The sequence below is a fragment of the Callorhinchus milii genome, unplaced genomic scaffold, assembly GCF_018977255.1.
Source record: "Callorhinchus milii isolate IMCB2004 unplaced genomic scaffold, IMCB_Cmil_1.0 Scaffold8, whole genome shotgun sequence".
Classification (NCBI taxonomy): domain Eukaryota; kingdom Metazoa; phylum Chordata; class Chondrichthyes; order Chimaeriformes; family Callorhinchidae; genus Callorhinchus; species Callorhinchus milii.
This window is the reverse complement of record NW_024704749.1, coordinates 2,678,323-2,696,347: the sequence shown is the minus strand read 5'-3', so window position 1 is coordinate 2,696,347 and position 18,025 is coordinate 2,678,323. Positions and strand designations below refer to the sequence as shown.

Genomic DNA, 18,025 nt, shown 5'->3' with positions numbered 1-18,025 from the left:
CCCCGCACTCACTGCCCCTCAGACCCCGCGCTCACTGCCCCCCCACACCCGCGCTCACTGCCCCTCAGACCCCGCGCTCACTGCCCCCCCACACCTCGCGCTCACTGCCCCCCCACACCCCGCGCTCACTGCCCCCTCAGACCCCCTCTCTCTCTCTCTCTCTGTCGGACTCGGTCTCAACGAGAAGATTCTTTCCCCCCGAGCTCGAATCTGGCGCCAAACCGCCTCTCACAGCGCGCTCCTGATTGGACAGAGCTCAGGCCGCTCTCTGATTGGTCGGAGCTCAGGCCGCTCTCTGATTGGACAGAGCTCAGGCCGCCCTCTGATTGGTCGGAGCTCAGGCCGCCCTCTGATTGGTCGGAGCTCAGGCCGCCCTCTGATTGGTCGGAGCTCAGGCCGCCCTCTGATTGGTCAGAGCTCAGGCCGCCCTCTGATTGGATACGGTCCCCCCACTGACCGCATAATGCAGGTGCACACATTTGCCATCACCGCTTTCCCGAGTGGTTCCCGCAGATCGCGGCCGCGTTATTGTGCGCAACACCTGTCGGCCGCACCCGGGAGGGAGGGAGGGAGGGAGGGAGGCCGCCGGGACCGGGACCGGGACACAGCAGCTGCCGTCAGTTTGCAGCAATTTGTCTTCATGACTACATCACAAAGAGCCGTAGCACTTGACCGAGACATCGCCGCCTCGAAAACAAACAGCAGCAGAAATCACTCACTTTCGTGGCTGAGGTACGTTTCGTGATTCATACCGTCGCCGTTCCTCCAGAGGGGGCCTCGTCGGTGTCGGTGAGCGGTGGTTTCACCGCACACGTGAAAGGTTATTGGCGCTGTGTGTGTGTGTGTGTGTGTTTTTTTTTAAAAGTGATTCGTCGTTTTGTGTGAAGCTGCTGCAGCCCTTCTTCGTTCGCCCAAACCAACCCACAGGGACACCGCAGCTGATCGGCAGATTACAAACCTGACATTATCGGAGACCTGTTTCAAAACAACATTTTGACCAGTGTTCAAACCTCTTTAGTTACGGTTAAACTTCCAGGTATTCTTGAAATCACGGAGATGCTGTGTAAGCGAACGGGGAGAACGGGGAGAACGGGGAGGAAAACAGGACAAAACAGGACCGTAATCAGTTTAGAAATACAGTCCTGTATGTATATGCACAGTGTGTATATATATATATGCTTTCTTCCTGTTATGACTGGTTACATGAACTTCTGACCATAGACCAGTGAGAATGTGAGGCGAATTTCATCTCATTGCCTTCTTAAAGTTAAGGATGAAAACTTTGCTATGGCTCGTGAAGCTGTCCTACTATCTTGAAAGAGTTGTCGCCTCCCAGCTGCGCTCTTTCCTCTCCACCCATTCATTATTCGAACCCCTTCAGTCGGGTTTCCGTGCTGCCCATAGCACAGAAACTGCCCTGGTCAAGGTCACCAATGACATCCTGACCATCTGTGACCAGGGCTCCCTCTGCCTCCTCGTCCTCCTCGACCTATCGGCAGCATTCGATACGGTCGACCACGCTATCCTCCTCCACCGCTTGTCCTCCCACCTCAACCTTCAAGGCCCTGTCCTTGAGTGGTTTAGGTCGTACCTCTCCCACCGTCTTCACTTTGTTTCCACGAATGGCTTTTCCTCCACCCCCCGCACTGTCCCGTGTGGTGTCCCTCAGGGCTCTGTCCTCGGTTCCCTCCTCTTCACCCTCTATATGCTCCCCCTGTGGTGACATCATCCGCAGACATGGGGTTAACTTCCACATGTATGCGGATGACACCCAACTCTACCTTTCCTCCTCTACCCTCAACTCCACGACCACCGATGTCCTGACAGCTGTCTGTCCGACATCGAGTCCTGGACGAGAGACAACTTTCTTCAGCTCAAAGTGCATAAAACTGAGGCCCTCCTGATTGGCTCACGTCAAGGCCTCCGCACCTCAGGCGCTGACAGCATCAGCATCCAAGGCTGCACTCTCCACCTCTCAAAGCCATCAGGAACCTCGGTGTTCTGTTCGACCCTGAGCTGTCCTTTATCCCTCATATCCGCGCCACAACTGGCACCGCCTTCCATCACCTCCGAAACATCACCAGACTACGGCACTACCTCACCCTTCACGCTGCTGAAACTCTGGTCCACGCCTTTATCACCTCAAGGCTGGACTATGGGAACTCTCTCCTCGCCGGCCTTCCCGCCACCTCCCTCCACACTGCAGGTCATTCAGAACTCTGCAGCTCGTGTACTGTCCCGCACCAGGCTTCGGGACCACATCACTCCCACCCTCGCTCGCCTCCACTGGCTCCCCATCCCCCAGAGGATCGAATTCAAGATCCTCATCCTCACCTACAAGGCCATTCACGGCCTCGCTCCCTCCTACCTCTCCGACCTACTATCCCCTACCTACCTGCCCGTACCCTCCGTTCCTCTGGCTCCGGTCTGCTCCACATCCCCCGCCCCAACCGCCCTACCATCGGTGGCCGGACTTTCAGCCTCTCAGCCCCGAGGCACTGGAACTCTCTCCCCCAGTGCCTTCGCCGCTTCCTCCCTTTCCTCCTTCAAGGCCGGTCTCAAAACCTTTCTCTTTGACCGTGCCTTCAGCTCCCCTCTCGACTGTCTACCCCCTACTCGCTCCCTCCCTTCCCTCACCCTGACCATTTCCCCCCAATGCTCGGTTCCTGACCCAACTGTACAGCGCCTTGGGACGTCCTCCCGACGTGAAAGGCGCTCTATAAATGGAATCTTGTTGTTGTTGTTGTCAATCTAACCTATTCTAAGCATGATTTTGGCTAGATGAATGGGCCAGTAAAATATATTGCATAATCGACTCTTGACTCAATTTATAATTTTGAATACAATAAACAAGATGTTAAAATAAAACTGATACAGATTCCTTTTGTATGAACCTGGATACCTGGATGTGATCCAACTGTTAAAATTTCATTTTTCATGAATTTTGAGGCAGTATATACAATTTGTGCAAAACTGATACTGACTGTCAACAGCAACAACAAAGTTGTTTTTAAACATTTATATAGTGCTTTTCACGTCTGGAGTATTTCTCAAGGCGCTGCACGGACAGAGTTTCGGACCCAAGCTGAGGGTCGGGGTGGGGGAGGGGGGAAGGCATATATATATATGTGTGTGTATATCCTTTCATATATACCCTCAGCAGTTTTCTTTGCTCCTTGCCAGTTTAATGTTTTCTTTCTCTACCACGAATATGCTTCTCTATCTATGAAATTATTACATTCATATTGTTTTACAGTTTCACAAGTACCCTCAGCACTTTTATGTATTGCTCAAGAGGTAATTAATTCTTCATGTGATATTACATGTATATATACAGTAAATACTGGCAGATTATTCAACTGCTGGGGGAGAACCAAGCTATATCTAGCAAGGTGTGCTAGATAGCGATCATTGATTCCAAATGTCCCCTGCCTAATCAAGAGAGATGGGGGCCAATTTTACCACATATTCTGTCATCCTCGCTGAGATCATAAGGAATCCTCATAATCTGAAAGCCTTAGTTTGACACTGGGCAATCAAATTGGCTTTTCTAACTGAGCCACTGACTCAAATTTGTTTTGTGACTTTTAAAATAAAGCTTCATAGAGAAAAAGTAGGCAGAGACTTTTGAAGGGATTTTTAGTTTCTATTGAGAAACTGGATGTTTTTTGAGAAGTCCTCCCGACACGAAAGACGCTATACAAATGTAATCTTGTTGTTGTTGTTGAATTCAAAAAGAGTTCATCTCTTAAATTATAGCTATATAAGTAACATTTTCCTAATGTTCCTTTCTTGGGACGACCTCCCGACGTGAAAGGCGCTCTATAAATGGAATCTTGTTGTTGTTCTTAAACCTGGAGTCACAGAGAGTAGTCATTGAAAGGACTTCAGTGTGGCAGTGGAGCATTAATTTGTTATGTGAAGCATCATTGTAACTTTTCTTGTTTGTATAACCAGCAAATTCCAAAGATTTAAAGAGATTGATATGGTTTCAGTTTGTGTTTCACGTGATGGGGCATTGACATAACAAAGTGTGTGCATCACTCGTATCTTGTTTTTTTTGGGGGGTCAGCTGGGTATCTGTCACATGCAGAAACCCATCACCAAACTGGACTGAGATTCCACAGAGTATGCCATCTACACATGGAACTTTCCCAATGTTTGGAATGCTACATGCACTTTCTCTCCTTGGAGGGATTCATCCTTCTTACCTAATTGTGGAGAATATTTGGCACAGGTTGGAGAGAGACAAAGCTTGAAGACTCCAGAGTGTGCAGTAGGGTACTGCTGGAATTTAACCACCTAAAACTGCATAACTTGCCTCGAGAGCACTGTCTGACAAGCTTCTTGCTGCTTTTCCAGTATGGACCAACCAATCTGTTAGGGCTAGCATGTAAGCAGGAGTTGAATGGGAAAGTTAACGAGGAGTTGAATGGGAAGAATCCCTGTACCCAATGACTTGTTTGACTTGTCTGCCCCTCCAAGTCTTGCTAATCAGCTGGCTGGTCTGTCATCAGCAGTGTCCTGGAGTACTATGTGGCTCAGGAAGTGGACGACAGAAACTGCACAGAGAATTGACTCAATTCTGATATTCCGTTGCCAAGTACGTCAGCTGAGCTCGAAAGAGACCCCACTTAGCTCCCCACCAGGGAAGATACCTTCAATATGATATGCTAATCACTTGAGTCATCAGCTATGGATTATTTAAAGGTATACACAGTTGTGATTGTGCACTCATTGCTGATGTGATCTGTTTTTTTTTGCCTTGTGTTTATTAGGTATTGCATACACTATATAGCGTATTTTCTGAAAACGTATACATATTAAATGAAAATGTTTATTATATTGTTATTTGACAGCTTGTTGGCTAAACAGTATTTTGTAGGTAATTCCCCCTAGCAGCTCCTTTATTGCTTGTTTTATTTGAGACATTCTCCTACATGAAAGGTGTGATATAAGTATAAGTTATCATGTAAATCTAAGTCATTCCACTTTACAGTATAACCTATTATAATAATCCTTGCATTTGATATAACGCTTTTCACGTCTTCTCGACATCTCAAAGCACTTCAAAGAGTAGACTGTAAAGTGAATTGACTGTATATTTGTGGGCGAAACGCGGCAGCCAATTGCGCACAGCAATGTCCCACAAACAGTCGTGGATTGAAAATGACCAATTTATTATTGTCTTTGGTTTTGGAGGGATTATTATTAGACGTGCGGAGTAAGGAAACTTGCCCAAGGTTTCGCCCTCTGCCTGGAATTGAACTCTGGTCTCTCGCTTGCGAGGCGAGTGCTCTAACCACTGAGCTACAGGACTCCACCCTATTAAACCCTTTGAAATGTCATCCTGACATGAAAATTGCTATACCAAAATGTAAGGACTATTATAATTGTTATAAAGACCGAGGCCCTCCTGATTGCCGCGCGCCAGCGCCTCCGCACCTCGGGCGCTGGCAGCATCAGCCTCCACGGCTGCACATTCAACCTCACTAAGCCAGGCAGGAACCTGGGTATCTTGTTTGACCCTGAACTGTCCTTTCTCCCCCATATCCGCGCCATGACCAGCACTGCCTACCACCATCTCCGCAACATTACTAAACTCTGCCATTGCCTCACCCCTCAGGCGGCCCAAACCCTCACCCACACATTCGTCACATCAAGGCTCGATTACAGAAACTCCCTCCTCGTCGGCCTTCCCAACTCTTCCCTTCACAAGCTGCAGGTCATCCAAAACTCTGCAGCTCATGAACTCTCACGCACCAGACTCCGTGACCCCACCGGCTCCCACCCTCGCCCGACCCCACCGGCTTCCCACCCTCGCCCGACCCCACCGGCTTCCCACCCTCGCCCGACCCCACCGGCTTCCCACCCTCGCCCGACCCCACCGGCTTCCCACCCTCGCCCGACCCCACCGGCTTCCCACCCTCGCCCGACCCCACCGGCTTCCCACCCTCGCCCGACCCCACCGGCTCCCACCTCGCCCGACCCCACCGGCTTCCCACCCTCGCCCGACCCCACCGGCTTCCCACCCTCGCCCGACCCCACCGGCTTCCCACCCTCGCCCGACCCCACCGGCTTCCCACCCTCGCCCGACCCCACCGGCTTCCCACCCTCGCCCGACCCCACCGCTTCCCACCCTCGCCCGACCCCACCGGCTTCCCACCCTCGCCCGACCCCACCGGCTTCCCACCCTCGCCCGACCCCACCGGCTTCCCACCCTCGCCCGACCCCCCGGCTTCCCACCCTCGCCCGACCCCACCGGCTTCCCACCCTCGCCCGACCCCACCGGCTTCCCACCCTCGCCCGACCCACCGGCTTCCCACCCTCGCCCGACCCCACCGGCTTCCCACCCTCGCCCGACCCCACCGGCTTCCCACCCTCGCCCGACCCCACCGGCTTCCCACCCTCGCCCGACCCCACCGGCTTCCCACCCTCGCCCGACCCCACCGGCTCCCCATCCCCCAGAGGATCAAGTTCAAGATCCTCATCCTCACTTTCAAGGACATCCATGGCTTTGCCCCCTCTCACCCCTCTGACCTGCTGACTCCCTACCAACCTGCCCGCTCCCTCCGACCAGCGTGTGGGGTCTCCGGGCTGCTCCGTGTCTCCCGCCCGACCCGTCCTACCATCGGTGGCCGGGCTTTCAGCCTCTCTGCCCCCACACTCTGGAACTCCATCCCACAGTCGCTTCCCCTCACTTCCTCCATTGCCTCCTTGAAGGGCGTTCTCACGACACTTCTCTTCGACTGTGCCTTTGGTCGCCCTCCCACCTCTTTGCCTTCCTTCCCCGCACCCCTCCCCCCACCCCTCCCCCGCGCTCGGGCCCCGATACCTGACTGTTTGGGACGTCCTCCCGACTTGAAGTGCGCTCTTTCAATGTCATGTTGTTGTTGTTGTTGTGATTGGCCAAAGCGCTTGTAAGCGCAGGCTGCCATTGGTCAATGCCGCTCACTGCCGACCAATAGCAGGTCAGGAAATCGCTATTAACAAAAAAGGACCTGGCCCCGCCCAGTCCCGGGGGGGGGGGAGGGAGAAGCAGCCAATCAGAGCAGAGCTGGGCCCGGAGACTGACCAATCGGAGCTGGGCACGGGGGCTGGCCAATCGGAGCCCTGCTCCCAGCATGCCCGAGACTCGAGCCGTTTCCGGTCTGGGTGACGGAGCGGAGTTGCCGGCGGCGGAGAGCGGGTCCCGCAGCGCTTTCCGTGGGTGAGAGAGGACACCGACACAGGACCCAGAGAGACAGACAGACAGACAGACCCTGACCCGGTGCGATAATAACCGGCTCTGCTGCAGCAGCTCCACTTCAAACATGGTAACGTGTCCCGACAGGCGGGAGTGGGGCCTGGACAGGAGGGGGGGGGGGAGTGGGGCCTGGACGGGGGGGGGGGAGGGGGGGAGTGGGGCCTGGACAGGAGGGGGGGGGAGGGGAGCTTCTGCACAGTCACCGGGTATCCATGGAAATCCCACACAGGACAGGCAGCTGCTTCACGTGACCCCACCGTGAAGCGGTGTAGTGACTGAATTGGTGCTGAATGTAAAGCAGCCGTGAAGCGAATGAACCCCATTTCTTCCTCTTTTTTAAAAAAAATTTTTTTTTGGGGTTATTTTTTTCTAAAAAAAAAGACACACAACAATTATCCGCGGCGACTGTTGGCCACGACGCACCCGCCGGGAGGAACCCCACCTCCTCTCTTCCAATCGCAGCCGCAGGTTGTGAGCGAACGGGGGGCCCCGCTGAGTGCATCGCCGGCGCTCGCGGCACCGTACGGCCGCCGCTGCGGGAGTGGCACGAGTCCCGGTGGGAAGCTCGGGTCGGTTTTGTAAAGCCGTCTTGCCTTGCGGCCCGCGGCCAGTCTTGTGCTGATCACCTTTCGGCTATTCCACTGGGGTGAGGTCTGATGGTGTTATGATTAGGGACTTGGGTTTGGAAATATTGAAATAACTCCCCCCCACGACCCCCCCCCCCACGACCCCAGCTCGGGTCTGAAATGCTGTACACTGTCCAGCGCCTTGGGATGTCCTCCCGACGTGAAAGGCGTTCTACAAATGTCATCTTGTTGCTATCTTGCTTGACTATAGTTCTTGTAGTATTAGCTGATGCAAAGAGTGTTTCACTGAAAAGTAAATTTGTACTACTTTGTAATAATTCTGTGAGATTGCAACCGAGCAGTATAAGAAATCTGCACGTTGTACAGAAACTGACATTTCCCAGGTTAAATCTCTAGAAAGTGCTGAAATAGTTGATCTTCGGGCGACTAGGAGTGCCGCTGTGCCCTTTTCAGCAACTTCCTGGAGCTACATGTCAGGATAAGTGCAGGGACAGGATTGGGCTCAACTCACAGCAGTCGATCAGCCTTCCCACACTCACTGTCTCACATCGCACATGAATGAGTGAAGTAACACAGGATAACTAATTTCATGGAATTATACACCAGAAGAAGGAATAAGGGAGGAAATTGCATTTGAGGAGTTAGGAGTCTGTTTGTGGGACATTGCTGTGCGCAATGGTTCTGCCACATTTGCCTACAAATACACAGTCACAGTAGATACTGTGAAGTGTTTTGAGACATCCTTCTGACATGAAAGTTATGCAAGTATTATTATTTATGACGTGGATTTCAATTGCAGATCACATTTTGCAATCAGATTAACATTGATAGCAATTTAATGCATCATGTGATTGACAAGAAATATATATATTGAATAGTGCCTATTTCCCCTATCTGAAGTACATGTAATTCAATCATCAAACAATCAGAAGTTTTCAGTGAATCTCTCTGTCTCTGATCTCACGTATTATGTAGTTGGAGGGGTATGGACTATTTCAACTCTTGTTTTTAATGATCTTGATCTTGTTGATGAAATTGCAGATGAAATGGCAGGAGTGAAATGATGCAACTTCCCCAGCTCACAAGTACCTTTCCCTCCCTCCCCTACCCCCTCCAAACATCAAAAGATGGAAGCAGTATGCATTCCCTCATACTAAATAGGGATTGCAGGCTAGCTATGAGCATGTCCAAGGAAGGATTCATTAAGACTGTGTATGTTTCGATCTCGAGCAGTTTCTTTGCAGGTCCCATCCTACCTCTAGAATGATGCATCTATTGAAAGAAAAGCCCCTGGTTGAACTCTTGCTAATTTAAAATTACTAGTAAAAATGGAGATCAGGTGGAATTTCTTTAGGTGGAGAGCTGTTATGATGTGGAATGTCCTGCCTGGTGCAGTGGTGGAAGCAGTATCCATCCATATCAGCTTCCAACAGAGAATCAGATTGATATCTAAATAGGAGTCATTTCAGAGGTATACAGCAAAGGCAGATAAATGGATTGTTCTTTCAAAGAATCAGCACAGACACGTTGGCCTGAATGGCCTTCTTATGTGCTGTAAAATTTCTGCGGTGATTTTTGCTTTAAAATTCTGTTATGGTTCCTTGTTATGGAATTTTATCATCTTTTGCTGCTAAATTCTTGACACTAAAGACTAATTAAGTGTTTTCCCTTTCTGTTTTGGATGCAGTTTGCCTTCAATATGTTTGACCAAGCAATTCCACATGCTTTTCGGAATCGCTTCTCAACACAGTACCGATGCTACTCAGTGTCGATGTTTGCAGGCAGTGACCGATCAGATGTAGAGAAAGGAGGAAAAAGTAAGTTACAGAGTCGAAATGCAAACGTTCCTTGGGTTTGAATGCCCAAGGTTCAGAAATTGCTTTGAGGATTTTTGCATCTGGCTCCTGTGTTTACCTTGAAAATGTATTCTACTTATTCCTGAAATTACATTGCTGGAAATATGTGACACTTCCTGCTAGCAATTTAGCTTTCCCATGCAGCCACAGCTGAGACCAGCACAGACTGATATTTGAACTAGTGAGCTCTTTATACAAAAGTTGTAGCTTTGTTTACTATAGCAACATTGGGGTTTCCTCCAAGCTAGGCTCTTTGTTGTACCTTTGTTGCTGCTTTAGAGGTCAAAACATGAATATTTTTGGGGAGAAGTGAACTGTGATTTTAATTTAATAAATTTCTAAAGAGAAAATACAGTAGATGCAAAGGGATTAATTGATGTCTGGCCTGCCTTTGTTCTGATCTGGCTATTTGTTTTTTCTCTACAGTCATTATGCCACCGTCTTCTTTGGATCAGCTGAGTAAGTACCTGAATCCCTGAAAGAAACCATCCATCACTTGATACCACTGAGTTGAACTCTTTCTTTCTATAATTTTGCTTTCCCTCCTTAAGATGGTAGGGACCAAAAGCACACCAATATCTCATCTGCATATTAATTCTTCATGTGTGAGGTTTGTCTGTGAGTGTGAGCAGGCTGGTGAACCCAGGAATGGTGGGGTGTGGGAATGGAGAAGACAATAAAAACTTGCACTTATATAGTGCCCTCCACGCAGGGTAGCATTTCAGAGCATTTGAAGGGAGAGCGTCAAAGTAGAGTACATTCCTGTCCATGCACAATTTCCAACAATGGGGATCTAAAGGTATCATGACTGGGGAGTGCTGAGCCAGAGTGACGCCTAAATATAGTTTGTACTGTACTAATGTGTTGTACGTATTTAGAAGGCTGGCGATTTCTAATCATAGTGCAAAGTTTGGATCATGTGACCCGTGTTGTACCAGCAAAAGTACTGATGTATTTTTCCAGTATCTCATTCTTATTCTTGGGAGCAGTGTATCCAGCTATATAAATGTTATTTTATTTCCCCATTCCATCCCATAGTCCCTCCGCCTTGCCCCCTCCCTTACTTCCTTCAAGACACGCCTCTTTGACTATGCCTTCAATCACCCTTCCCGCCCTCTTGATCCCAACAAACAGCTTGGGTGCGGATCCCTGACTGTCCAGCACCTTGGAACATCCTCCTGACATGAAAGGCGCTCTACAAATATAATTTGTTGTTGTTGCCTTCTTGTCCTGCCTGAGCAGAAAAGAATTACATTCCATTTCTGGCTGAACTGAAATGACAATTTACCATTTTCTCTATCAGGCCGTCTCAGCATCACATATCCCATGCTGTTCAAACTCGCCAATAAAAGAACTGAACGGGTGACACATTGTGGAGTCTTGGAGTTTGTGGCAGAAGAGGGTATATGTTACCTGCCTCACTGGGTGAGTGCTGATTGATGGGCATGTGCTGCTGGGCAATATTTTGGAGGAATATTTCAGAATAGGACTCTTCAATGGCATTAAAAAAAAGTATTGGTTGATGAATTTCTTTGAGATGGCTAACTGATTAATGTTATCAAGTAATCCAGTCGGAGTATATTTTTCTAATTGTAATAATAATAATCCTTGCATTTGATATAGCGCCTTATCGCGTCTTTGAGACATCTCAAAGCACTTCACAGAATAAACTGTAAAGTGAATTGAATGTATGCACCACCTTCAACAAAATGGTTTGGAGAATGTGGATAGTATTGTTGATCTTATAAAAATAGCCAAACTTCCAAACACATCAATAATTCTTTAATTTTTTGTGTCTCGCAGCTTTGTAGTTGGATTGGTATCCAGGCAAGATACTGCTCCTAAGCCTCTGCTGTTGTAATTCGCTCAGGATTGTGCGAGAGCCAGGAATATTTTTTTTCTTTTTTCTCCCTCTTTCCTGTTTTCCCCTTTGGGAAAGAACTCGCTCTCCGATCAGCAATACTGTATGGTGGTGTATCTGGGATTAGTATGTGTATGTATGAGGAGAAGGAGATCAGGAGCATAAATCTACCTTTCCCTTCCCTATTCTGTGGCACAGGTATCACTGTATTGCCTCAGGAAAAAACATCTGCCAGAATGAAATGGTGTTGCTTAATGTGGGGAAGGATTGTGCCCCTAATAGGTTGTTTAGTGTGTGCAGTAGCTTTCCTTGCTCTCATTATATAATGAACCTGTTGCTATTCTATTTGTAGATGATGCAGAATCTACTGCTGGAGGAAGGAGGATTGGTCCAGGTGGAAAGTGTTAACCTCATGGTCGCCACTTACTCGAAGTTTGAGCCACAGGCTCCGGACTTCTTGGATATCACCAATCCCAAAGCTGTGTATCCTTTGCTGCAGCCTGGATATATAACTATCCAATTGAATTTGTTCTCCACTTCTTTATCATAATAACATAAAGGAATGTCTTGGAGTGCTTGTCAAATGTAGTGCTAATCAACAAAAAGGAGATTTAACAATGTTGACTTAAATAGGCAACCGATGGTGGAGCAAAATAAGTGGAGAGCGAGAAAAATACTATAATTGGAAGAGTGCAGAATAGAGTAGCGGCATCGGAGAACAATGTAAATTTAGAAATTTTCAATGACACAATAAGTTTTGTGCTGCTGGAGGAGATCAGGGATATAACCATAGTTAAATGACGCAGATGAATGAATATTCTGAAGATTTTGCTCAATTTAACATTGGGTTCTGGGATATCTGGAGAGAGTTTTTCTCCCAAGATATGAGTTTGGGGGATAAAATCCTTGAGGGTAAGCTTTGCATGATCTGTAAAAAGCAGTGCTGTAGTTTTCCTTCATGTGTTCTGGTCAGACTGGAAAATGCTTTGAGAAACTTTGCCTGTTTGACTACTGGAGATGTCATAGCCATCAACTACAATGAGAAGGTGAATTAATGATTTCTGCACCATGTGCTGTTAGTATGTGCGTGGAGGGGGGAAACTCTTCAGGACTCCTCATCCTAATTTGTGTTGTAAATAATTCACTCAGAATCAGGAAGGTCAGCAGCAGTACAAATCACAAATGCTTTCAGTGGATGGACCTGATATCTTGCTTGCAATTTCATAATTTGTAGTGTTAACAATAATTCACAAGAAGCATTATAAATTATGCCCCATGGCTCTTCGTCATATATTCTGTTTACGTTACAAGTTAGATAGATGTGGAAATTAAATGGTGAAGAAGTAACATGTCAATGAGGACTCCAATAGAGAGATTATCCTCACTAACTTTGCAGTGAAGCAAAAAGTGCAGGTAATTGGATATTGCACAAAATACTAATTAGTTAATATGAGGGATATTAGTTTTTAATTGGAATCCTCTTAACAATAATGCTTTTATTGATATTGAATGATGTTACATCAAAATAATTTGAACTACAAAGTAATTTGTTTCAAAACAACATTTTTCGGTGCAGGTCTTAAACGAGACCTGAAATTATTAAATACTGTGTCAGAGTGGAGTGTTCAGAACATACAATGGCGGCAATACTTTTGGATTGATTTCATTACACCTGATGATGTGGCAGGCACTGAAATTGAAACTAAAGTTTTTGAATTTTTTTAGTCCTAGGCTTGTAGTCAGCTTTTTTGAGATAATGCAGAAAGTTGTTTTCTTTCCCAAGGCATGCAAACTTATTCTCCCCTCCTCCACATTGCAATGATACCATTAAGTTAACATGTGGTCCTGAATTCACACTTCGAATGTACAATAGTCTAATCTGATATACATTTGTGAAAGATCTTCCTCCATAAACTTTCTTTGATTTTTAGATCTATGAGCTTCGGGTCATGGAAACAAAACCAGACACGGCTGTCTCCATCATTGAGTGTGATATGAATGTAAGTTTTTTTTTTAAAAAATGCTTTACGTTAGGCTCAGTTGGTAAAGCCACTGCCCAAGGAACTGAATTGAACCAAGGTTCTTCTACATATGCATGCATCACTGTATGTAAATGATTCATGCATATGCAGAAGGTCCTTGGTTCAATCCCCACTCTGTCCGTAATTGATCACAACAATTAAACAGTAGGTGTGACCCAATTACAGTGGAATCTGCTTTTGCCAGACTCTGATTAATCTGCTTGTATTTGCAACTTTGTCTCATCATTTGCTTAGACTTGATTATGATCTTTATATTGTTACTCCACTTTCTTGTCAAGATTGACATTTTATATGTTTGTGCTTTGCAGGTGGATTTTGATGCTCCACTAGGATACAAAGAGCCAGAGAGGTTTAGCAAGCATGAGGACTCCTTGGTAATTGCTTTTAAAACTTTGGTGAAGTTGTAAACGTTTGCTCTTAATCTCCCGATGAGTTTAAAAACTATACAGATATGTGAGTCAGACAACCCTTAATGTCAGGATACAGTTTATGATTATCTTCCGTTTGTCACATCATGTGCTGATTGCTATTTGTATTTAGATGGAATATCTTCATGTTTTCTAGGATCTTGACCCTGAGGAGGCTGCCTTTTTGGCAGCTGATTTAGGATTCCGAGTAAGTAGAAAACTCCCACCATTCATGTGCTGCTGTCAAATATTTTTTGAGATTTACAACAGTTACTATACACAGAAGCTTAATCTTTCATTTTGTCTTTTTTTTTCCCCTGTGTCGCACTTTTCTCCCTTCCCCCCGGAAACTAAATTTGGAAGTCAAATTTAAGTATTCTTCTTAAAGGGTGATGTGTACTCATGATGTAGCCTCGATTGGGAACATAATGCAGCTGTTTTTCCTGTTCTGTTTTCAGGCATTCACTGGTTCTGGCAACCGGCTGGATGGGAAGAAGAAAGGTGTTGAACCCAGTCCAGCTCACATCAACCCAGAGGACATTAAAAGGTTACTGTCTTTCCAAAACACAATGTTCTGGACTCTGTACCTAATCTGATCATCGATTGCATGTTCCAAATAATTGTGAATCTGGTCAGCAGAATTTGGTGTAATTAGTTACAAATTAGAAACTCCACTTTGCAGTGCTCTGTTCAACATACTAAGGCCAGGAAAACAAAAGCTAGTACAAACATTGCTGGCAGCAAGAACAGTGATGAAACTCATGCATAAGGACAAGGTAAAATGGATTCAACACATAGTGAGACACTAGTTTAAAAATACATCCTTTCATCTTCCACCCCTCAAGAAATGAGGCACAACATATCTGGTCCCACAAGCAAACCCAACATTTCTCAGTCATAATTTGGGCTAATGAAGTTAAACGTGGTATTCGCCCACAAATATACAGTCAATTCACTTTACAGTGTGTTCTGTGAAGCGCTTTGGGACGTCCTCCCGACGTGAAAAGCGCTATATCAAATGCAAGGATTATTATTATTATTATTTGTTACAAATATTTATATAGCTCCCGCCAAGGTCATACAATGTCAACAGAATAATCGAGCAAATCTGAAGTTTTGGTCATAAGTAGTTATTCACTTGATGGGCTTCTACAGTGATCTGAAATAAGCTTCATCAGAAAAAAACAGCTACTGGTAACCATAATCTCTCCCTCTTTCTCTAACGATCCCACAGAGGAATCCCAAACTATGATTTTAAAATAGGAAAAATTACCTTCATCAGGAACTCGCGACCACAGCCCAGACGACTGGATGATGTGAGTAGGGGATTGGGTGAAACATCTTAGTTGAAATGGGCAGTTCAAAGCATTTTTTGTGGTAATATTTGATTAGATAAATATTATTGTCATGTATAGAACTATTCATAATATCAATAAACCCTGCTTTAAAAGAATAGTTTACAATTCAAATCTAGTAATAATCACAGAATATTGCCCGATTAACCAGTGTTTCCAGCATTTCTGTTTTGCAGGAAAGTTTGTTTTGTCATTAATATTGTGTAAACTAGATCTGAAAATGTTATGTATTAGTGTCCTCCACACAAACAAAATTTATATGGTTTCTAACTTTGTAAAGAGTCACTCAAAATTCAGTGTTATTTCTGCAATCTTTGTCCTTGTCTCTTTTAGAGATAATTTCACAAAATGTCAGCCAGACAGAAGTTGCAGTGTTCAACATTTTTGGTTTACTCGATTTCTGTGGTAGAGAAGCACTGAGACGTCACGATGATGTGATAAGGCACTATATCAAATGCAAGGATTATTATTATTAGATATTTCAAGGTCATTTTCCTCACCAGCCTCTACTTTTTTCCTATCCCCCAGATCGATTTCCAGATCCTTCTCATTGCCTTCAAAATGTATTGTTGGCTTTTGCCCTAACCTACCTCTGCAGTATCCTATGGTCCTACTCCTTCCATTCTGCCAACTCTGGCATGCTTCATGTATTATGCCCACTATCAGTGAGCGAGTTTGCTGTTTAAAATTATTGAACAAAGGGTTATTTGCTCACTCAGCTTTCCCCATCTTAAACAACTATTCAGATCAGTCTTGTTGGATCAGACTTAATAACCAAGATTATCAGCTCTTCTTTATGTGTGGTTTGATGATTGGATTCAAGAAATCCTCAACTCTGACTGGGTAAGGTGATGTGCAAGTGATTGGTGTTCTCCTCATGTTCTTTTCTGTTGATACAGGAGGCTGGGACCAGCAGGTTTGTTGCTTTTTCTGGAGAAGGACAGTCTCTGCGCAAAAAGGAAGAAAGCCGTAGAACACAAAGCACTTTGCTGGAGGAAAATGGCCTTTCCCATTTGGACATGGAAGTTTGGAATTTACAAAACCTTCTCCAATTGGAATTCTTTGCACTATCCCTCCCAAAGACTGAATTTTTATTTACTGCATATGATGGTTTCACACGGACAAGTAATTTGGGATTGAAGTGATTGGTTTAAGATTGGACATGTCTTGTCCCTGAAGTACATGATGCAGTCAGAATAAGAAACTTTGCTGAACGCTATTGTGACTGTTTGTAAAACTTTTGCCCTGTAGATATCTTGGTTAAGTAAACATCTTCTGATATTTTTGGACTTGTCATTTTTCAAGTTGTTTCACATTATTATTGTGTGCATATAATCTACCTATTAGTCCTCCATGTCATTTTATCACTTAGAGTGGGATTAATTCAATCTTGTATCATTTAAAAGCAGATTGTATGATTTAAATTAATTGATTGTTTCTCCATGGTGATCAAAGCCCAATTTTAACAACTATTCTTACGTGATCATATATGGAAGCTAGTCATGTTGTTTTATCATATTAAACTGTAAATCCGAACTCCCAAGGCCGAAAACCTGAAGGAGAAAGGATAATAAAGCTCCTTGAACATACAAAATGACATACAAAATGGTGACTTGATGTAAAGCAGTGGATTGTGGCTAATTTATACTCCAGGCAAAAATCTATGCTTGTGATTCATCATGTAACCAATTTGTGCTTCAAGTAAGTCATCCACATTGGAAATGGCAACAATAACTTGTATTAATATAACGCCCTTCACACAGGGTAGCATCTTGGAGCGGGAGGTAACCATTGGAACAGTCAATGAGAAAAGTCTTGTGCGGTTTCAAAACTGGCAAGGAAGGGCAGGGTGGAGAATTGAGGCAGGGATTCAAGAGGTTCAGGGCATAGTACCTCACCAGAAAGCACGGCTGCCGACAGCGGAATGGAGGGGTCGAGGAATATGCAGAAGGCTCAATCTGGTTGAGTGAAGGGGGCGGGTAGAGGGACCTTAAAAAAAGGGGGTAATGGAAGGAGGCGTGAAGACGAGTTGCTCTAATAACCACACAAGATATGGAGTGGATCAGAATAGGCACAAAATAACTAAGGATAGAGGGGAAAAAATAGACTGGGGGGTGGGGTGGGAATGTGTCAGAGCAGGACTAAGGATATTGAGGGCAACAGAGATGATTAGTCAATGTTGCTTGGTTCAGAGTTCTCTGATGAGAGTAGGATCTTTTATTTGAGAATTATATTTTAATTGAATAAATCCTATCCTTCCCCCAAATTTAATTTTAATAATATTTAAATTCTTTCAGGGTCTTGGGAAACGCAATAATTATTTTCTTTACAAACCTACATTTATGTTGAAGAAGACTGTTGGTGTGTGGCATGCTGTGCCTTTGCTCTTCAATTAGGCTTCTCGATATAAAAAATACCTTACCAGCTATGCAAACTACAAACCAAAAAGTAATCCTTCAAACCATTCAGCACACTGTGGGGGCAGAAGTTTAGTCCCGTCTGTAGTGTACTGATCAGATATTGAAATTCAGAGGGAGTGACAAATGGACTGACATCAGAATCAGCCCAGAACCTGTAAGAATGTAAAGTTTTAAACGTCTGTGAGTGTTTGTGATGCCGATGGTTCCTCCACTCTTGGCTGTGGTGTTGACCCAAGGTCTTGCTCATTCAC

At 45.5% G+C, this 18,025-nt stretch overlaps 1 protein-coding gene across 3 annotated transcripts; it reads left to right on the top strand.

Annotated features, from left to right (window-relative positions):
* Positions 1-567: 567 nt before the first annotated feature.
* ufd1l (ubiquitin recognition factor in ER associated degradation 1) lies at positions 568-16,948 on the top strand. 3 transcript variants are annotated; one of them, NM_001292478.1, is given in 13 exon segments: positions 7,132-7,316; positions 9,521-9,650; positions 10,116-10,148; positions 10,993-11,114; positions 11,903-12,033; positions 12,524-12,596; positions 13,482-13,550; positions 13,901-13,966; positions 14,157-14,207; positions 14,458-14,546; positions 15,234-15,315; positions 16,254-16,307; positions 16,310-16,632. In NM_001292478.1, coding segments are annotated over 13 exon segments (921 nt in total). In that variant the 5' UTR covers positions 7,132-7,313; the 3' UTR covers positions 16,328-16,632.
* The last annotated feature ends 1,077 nt before the right edge of the window (positions 16,949-18,025 follow it).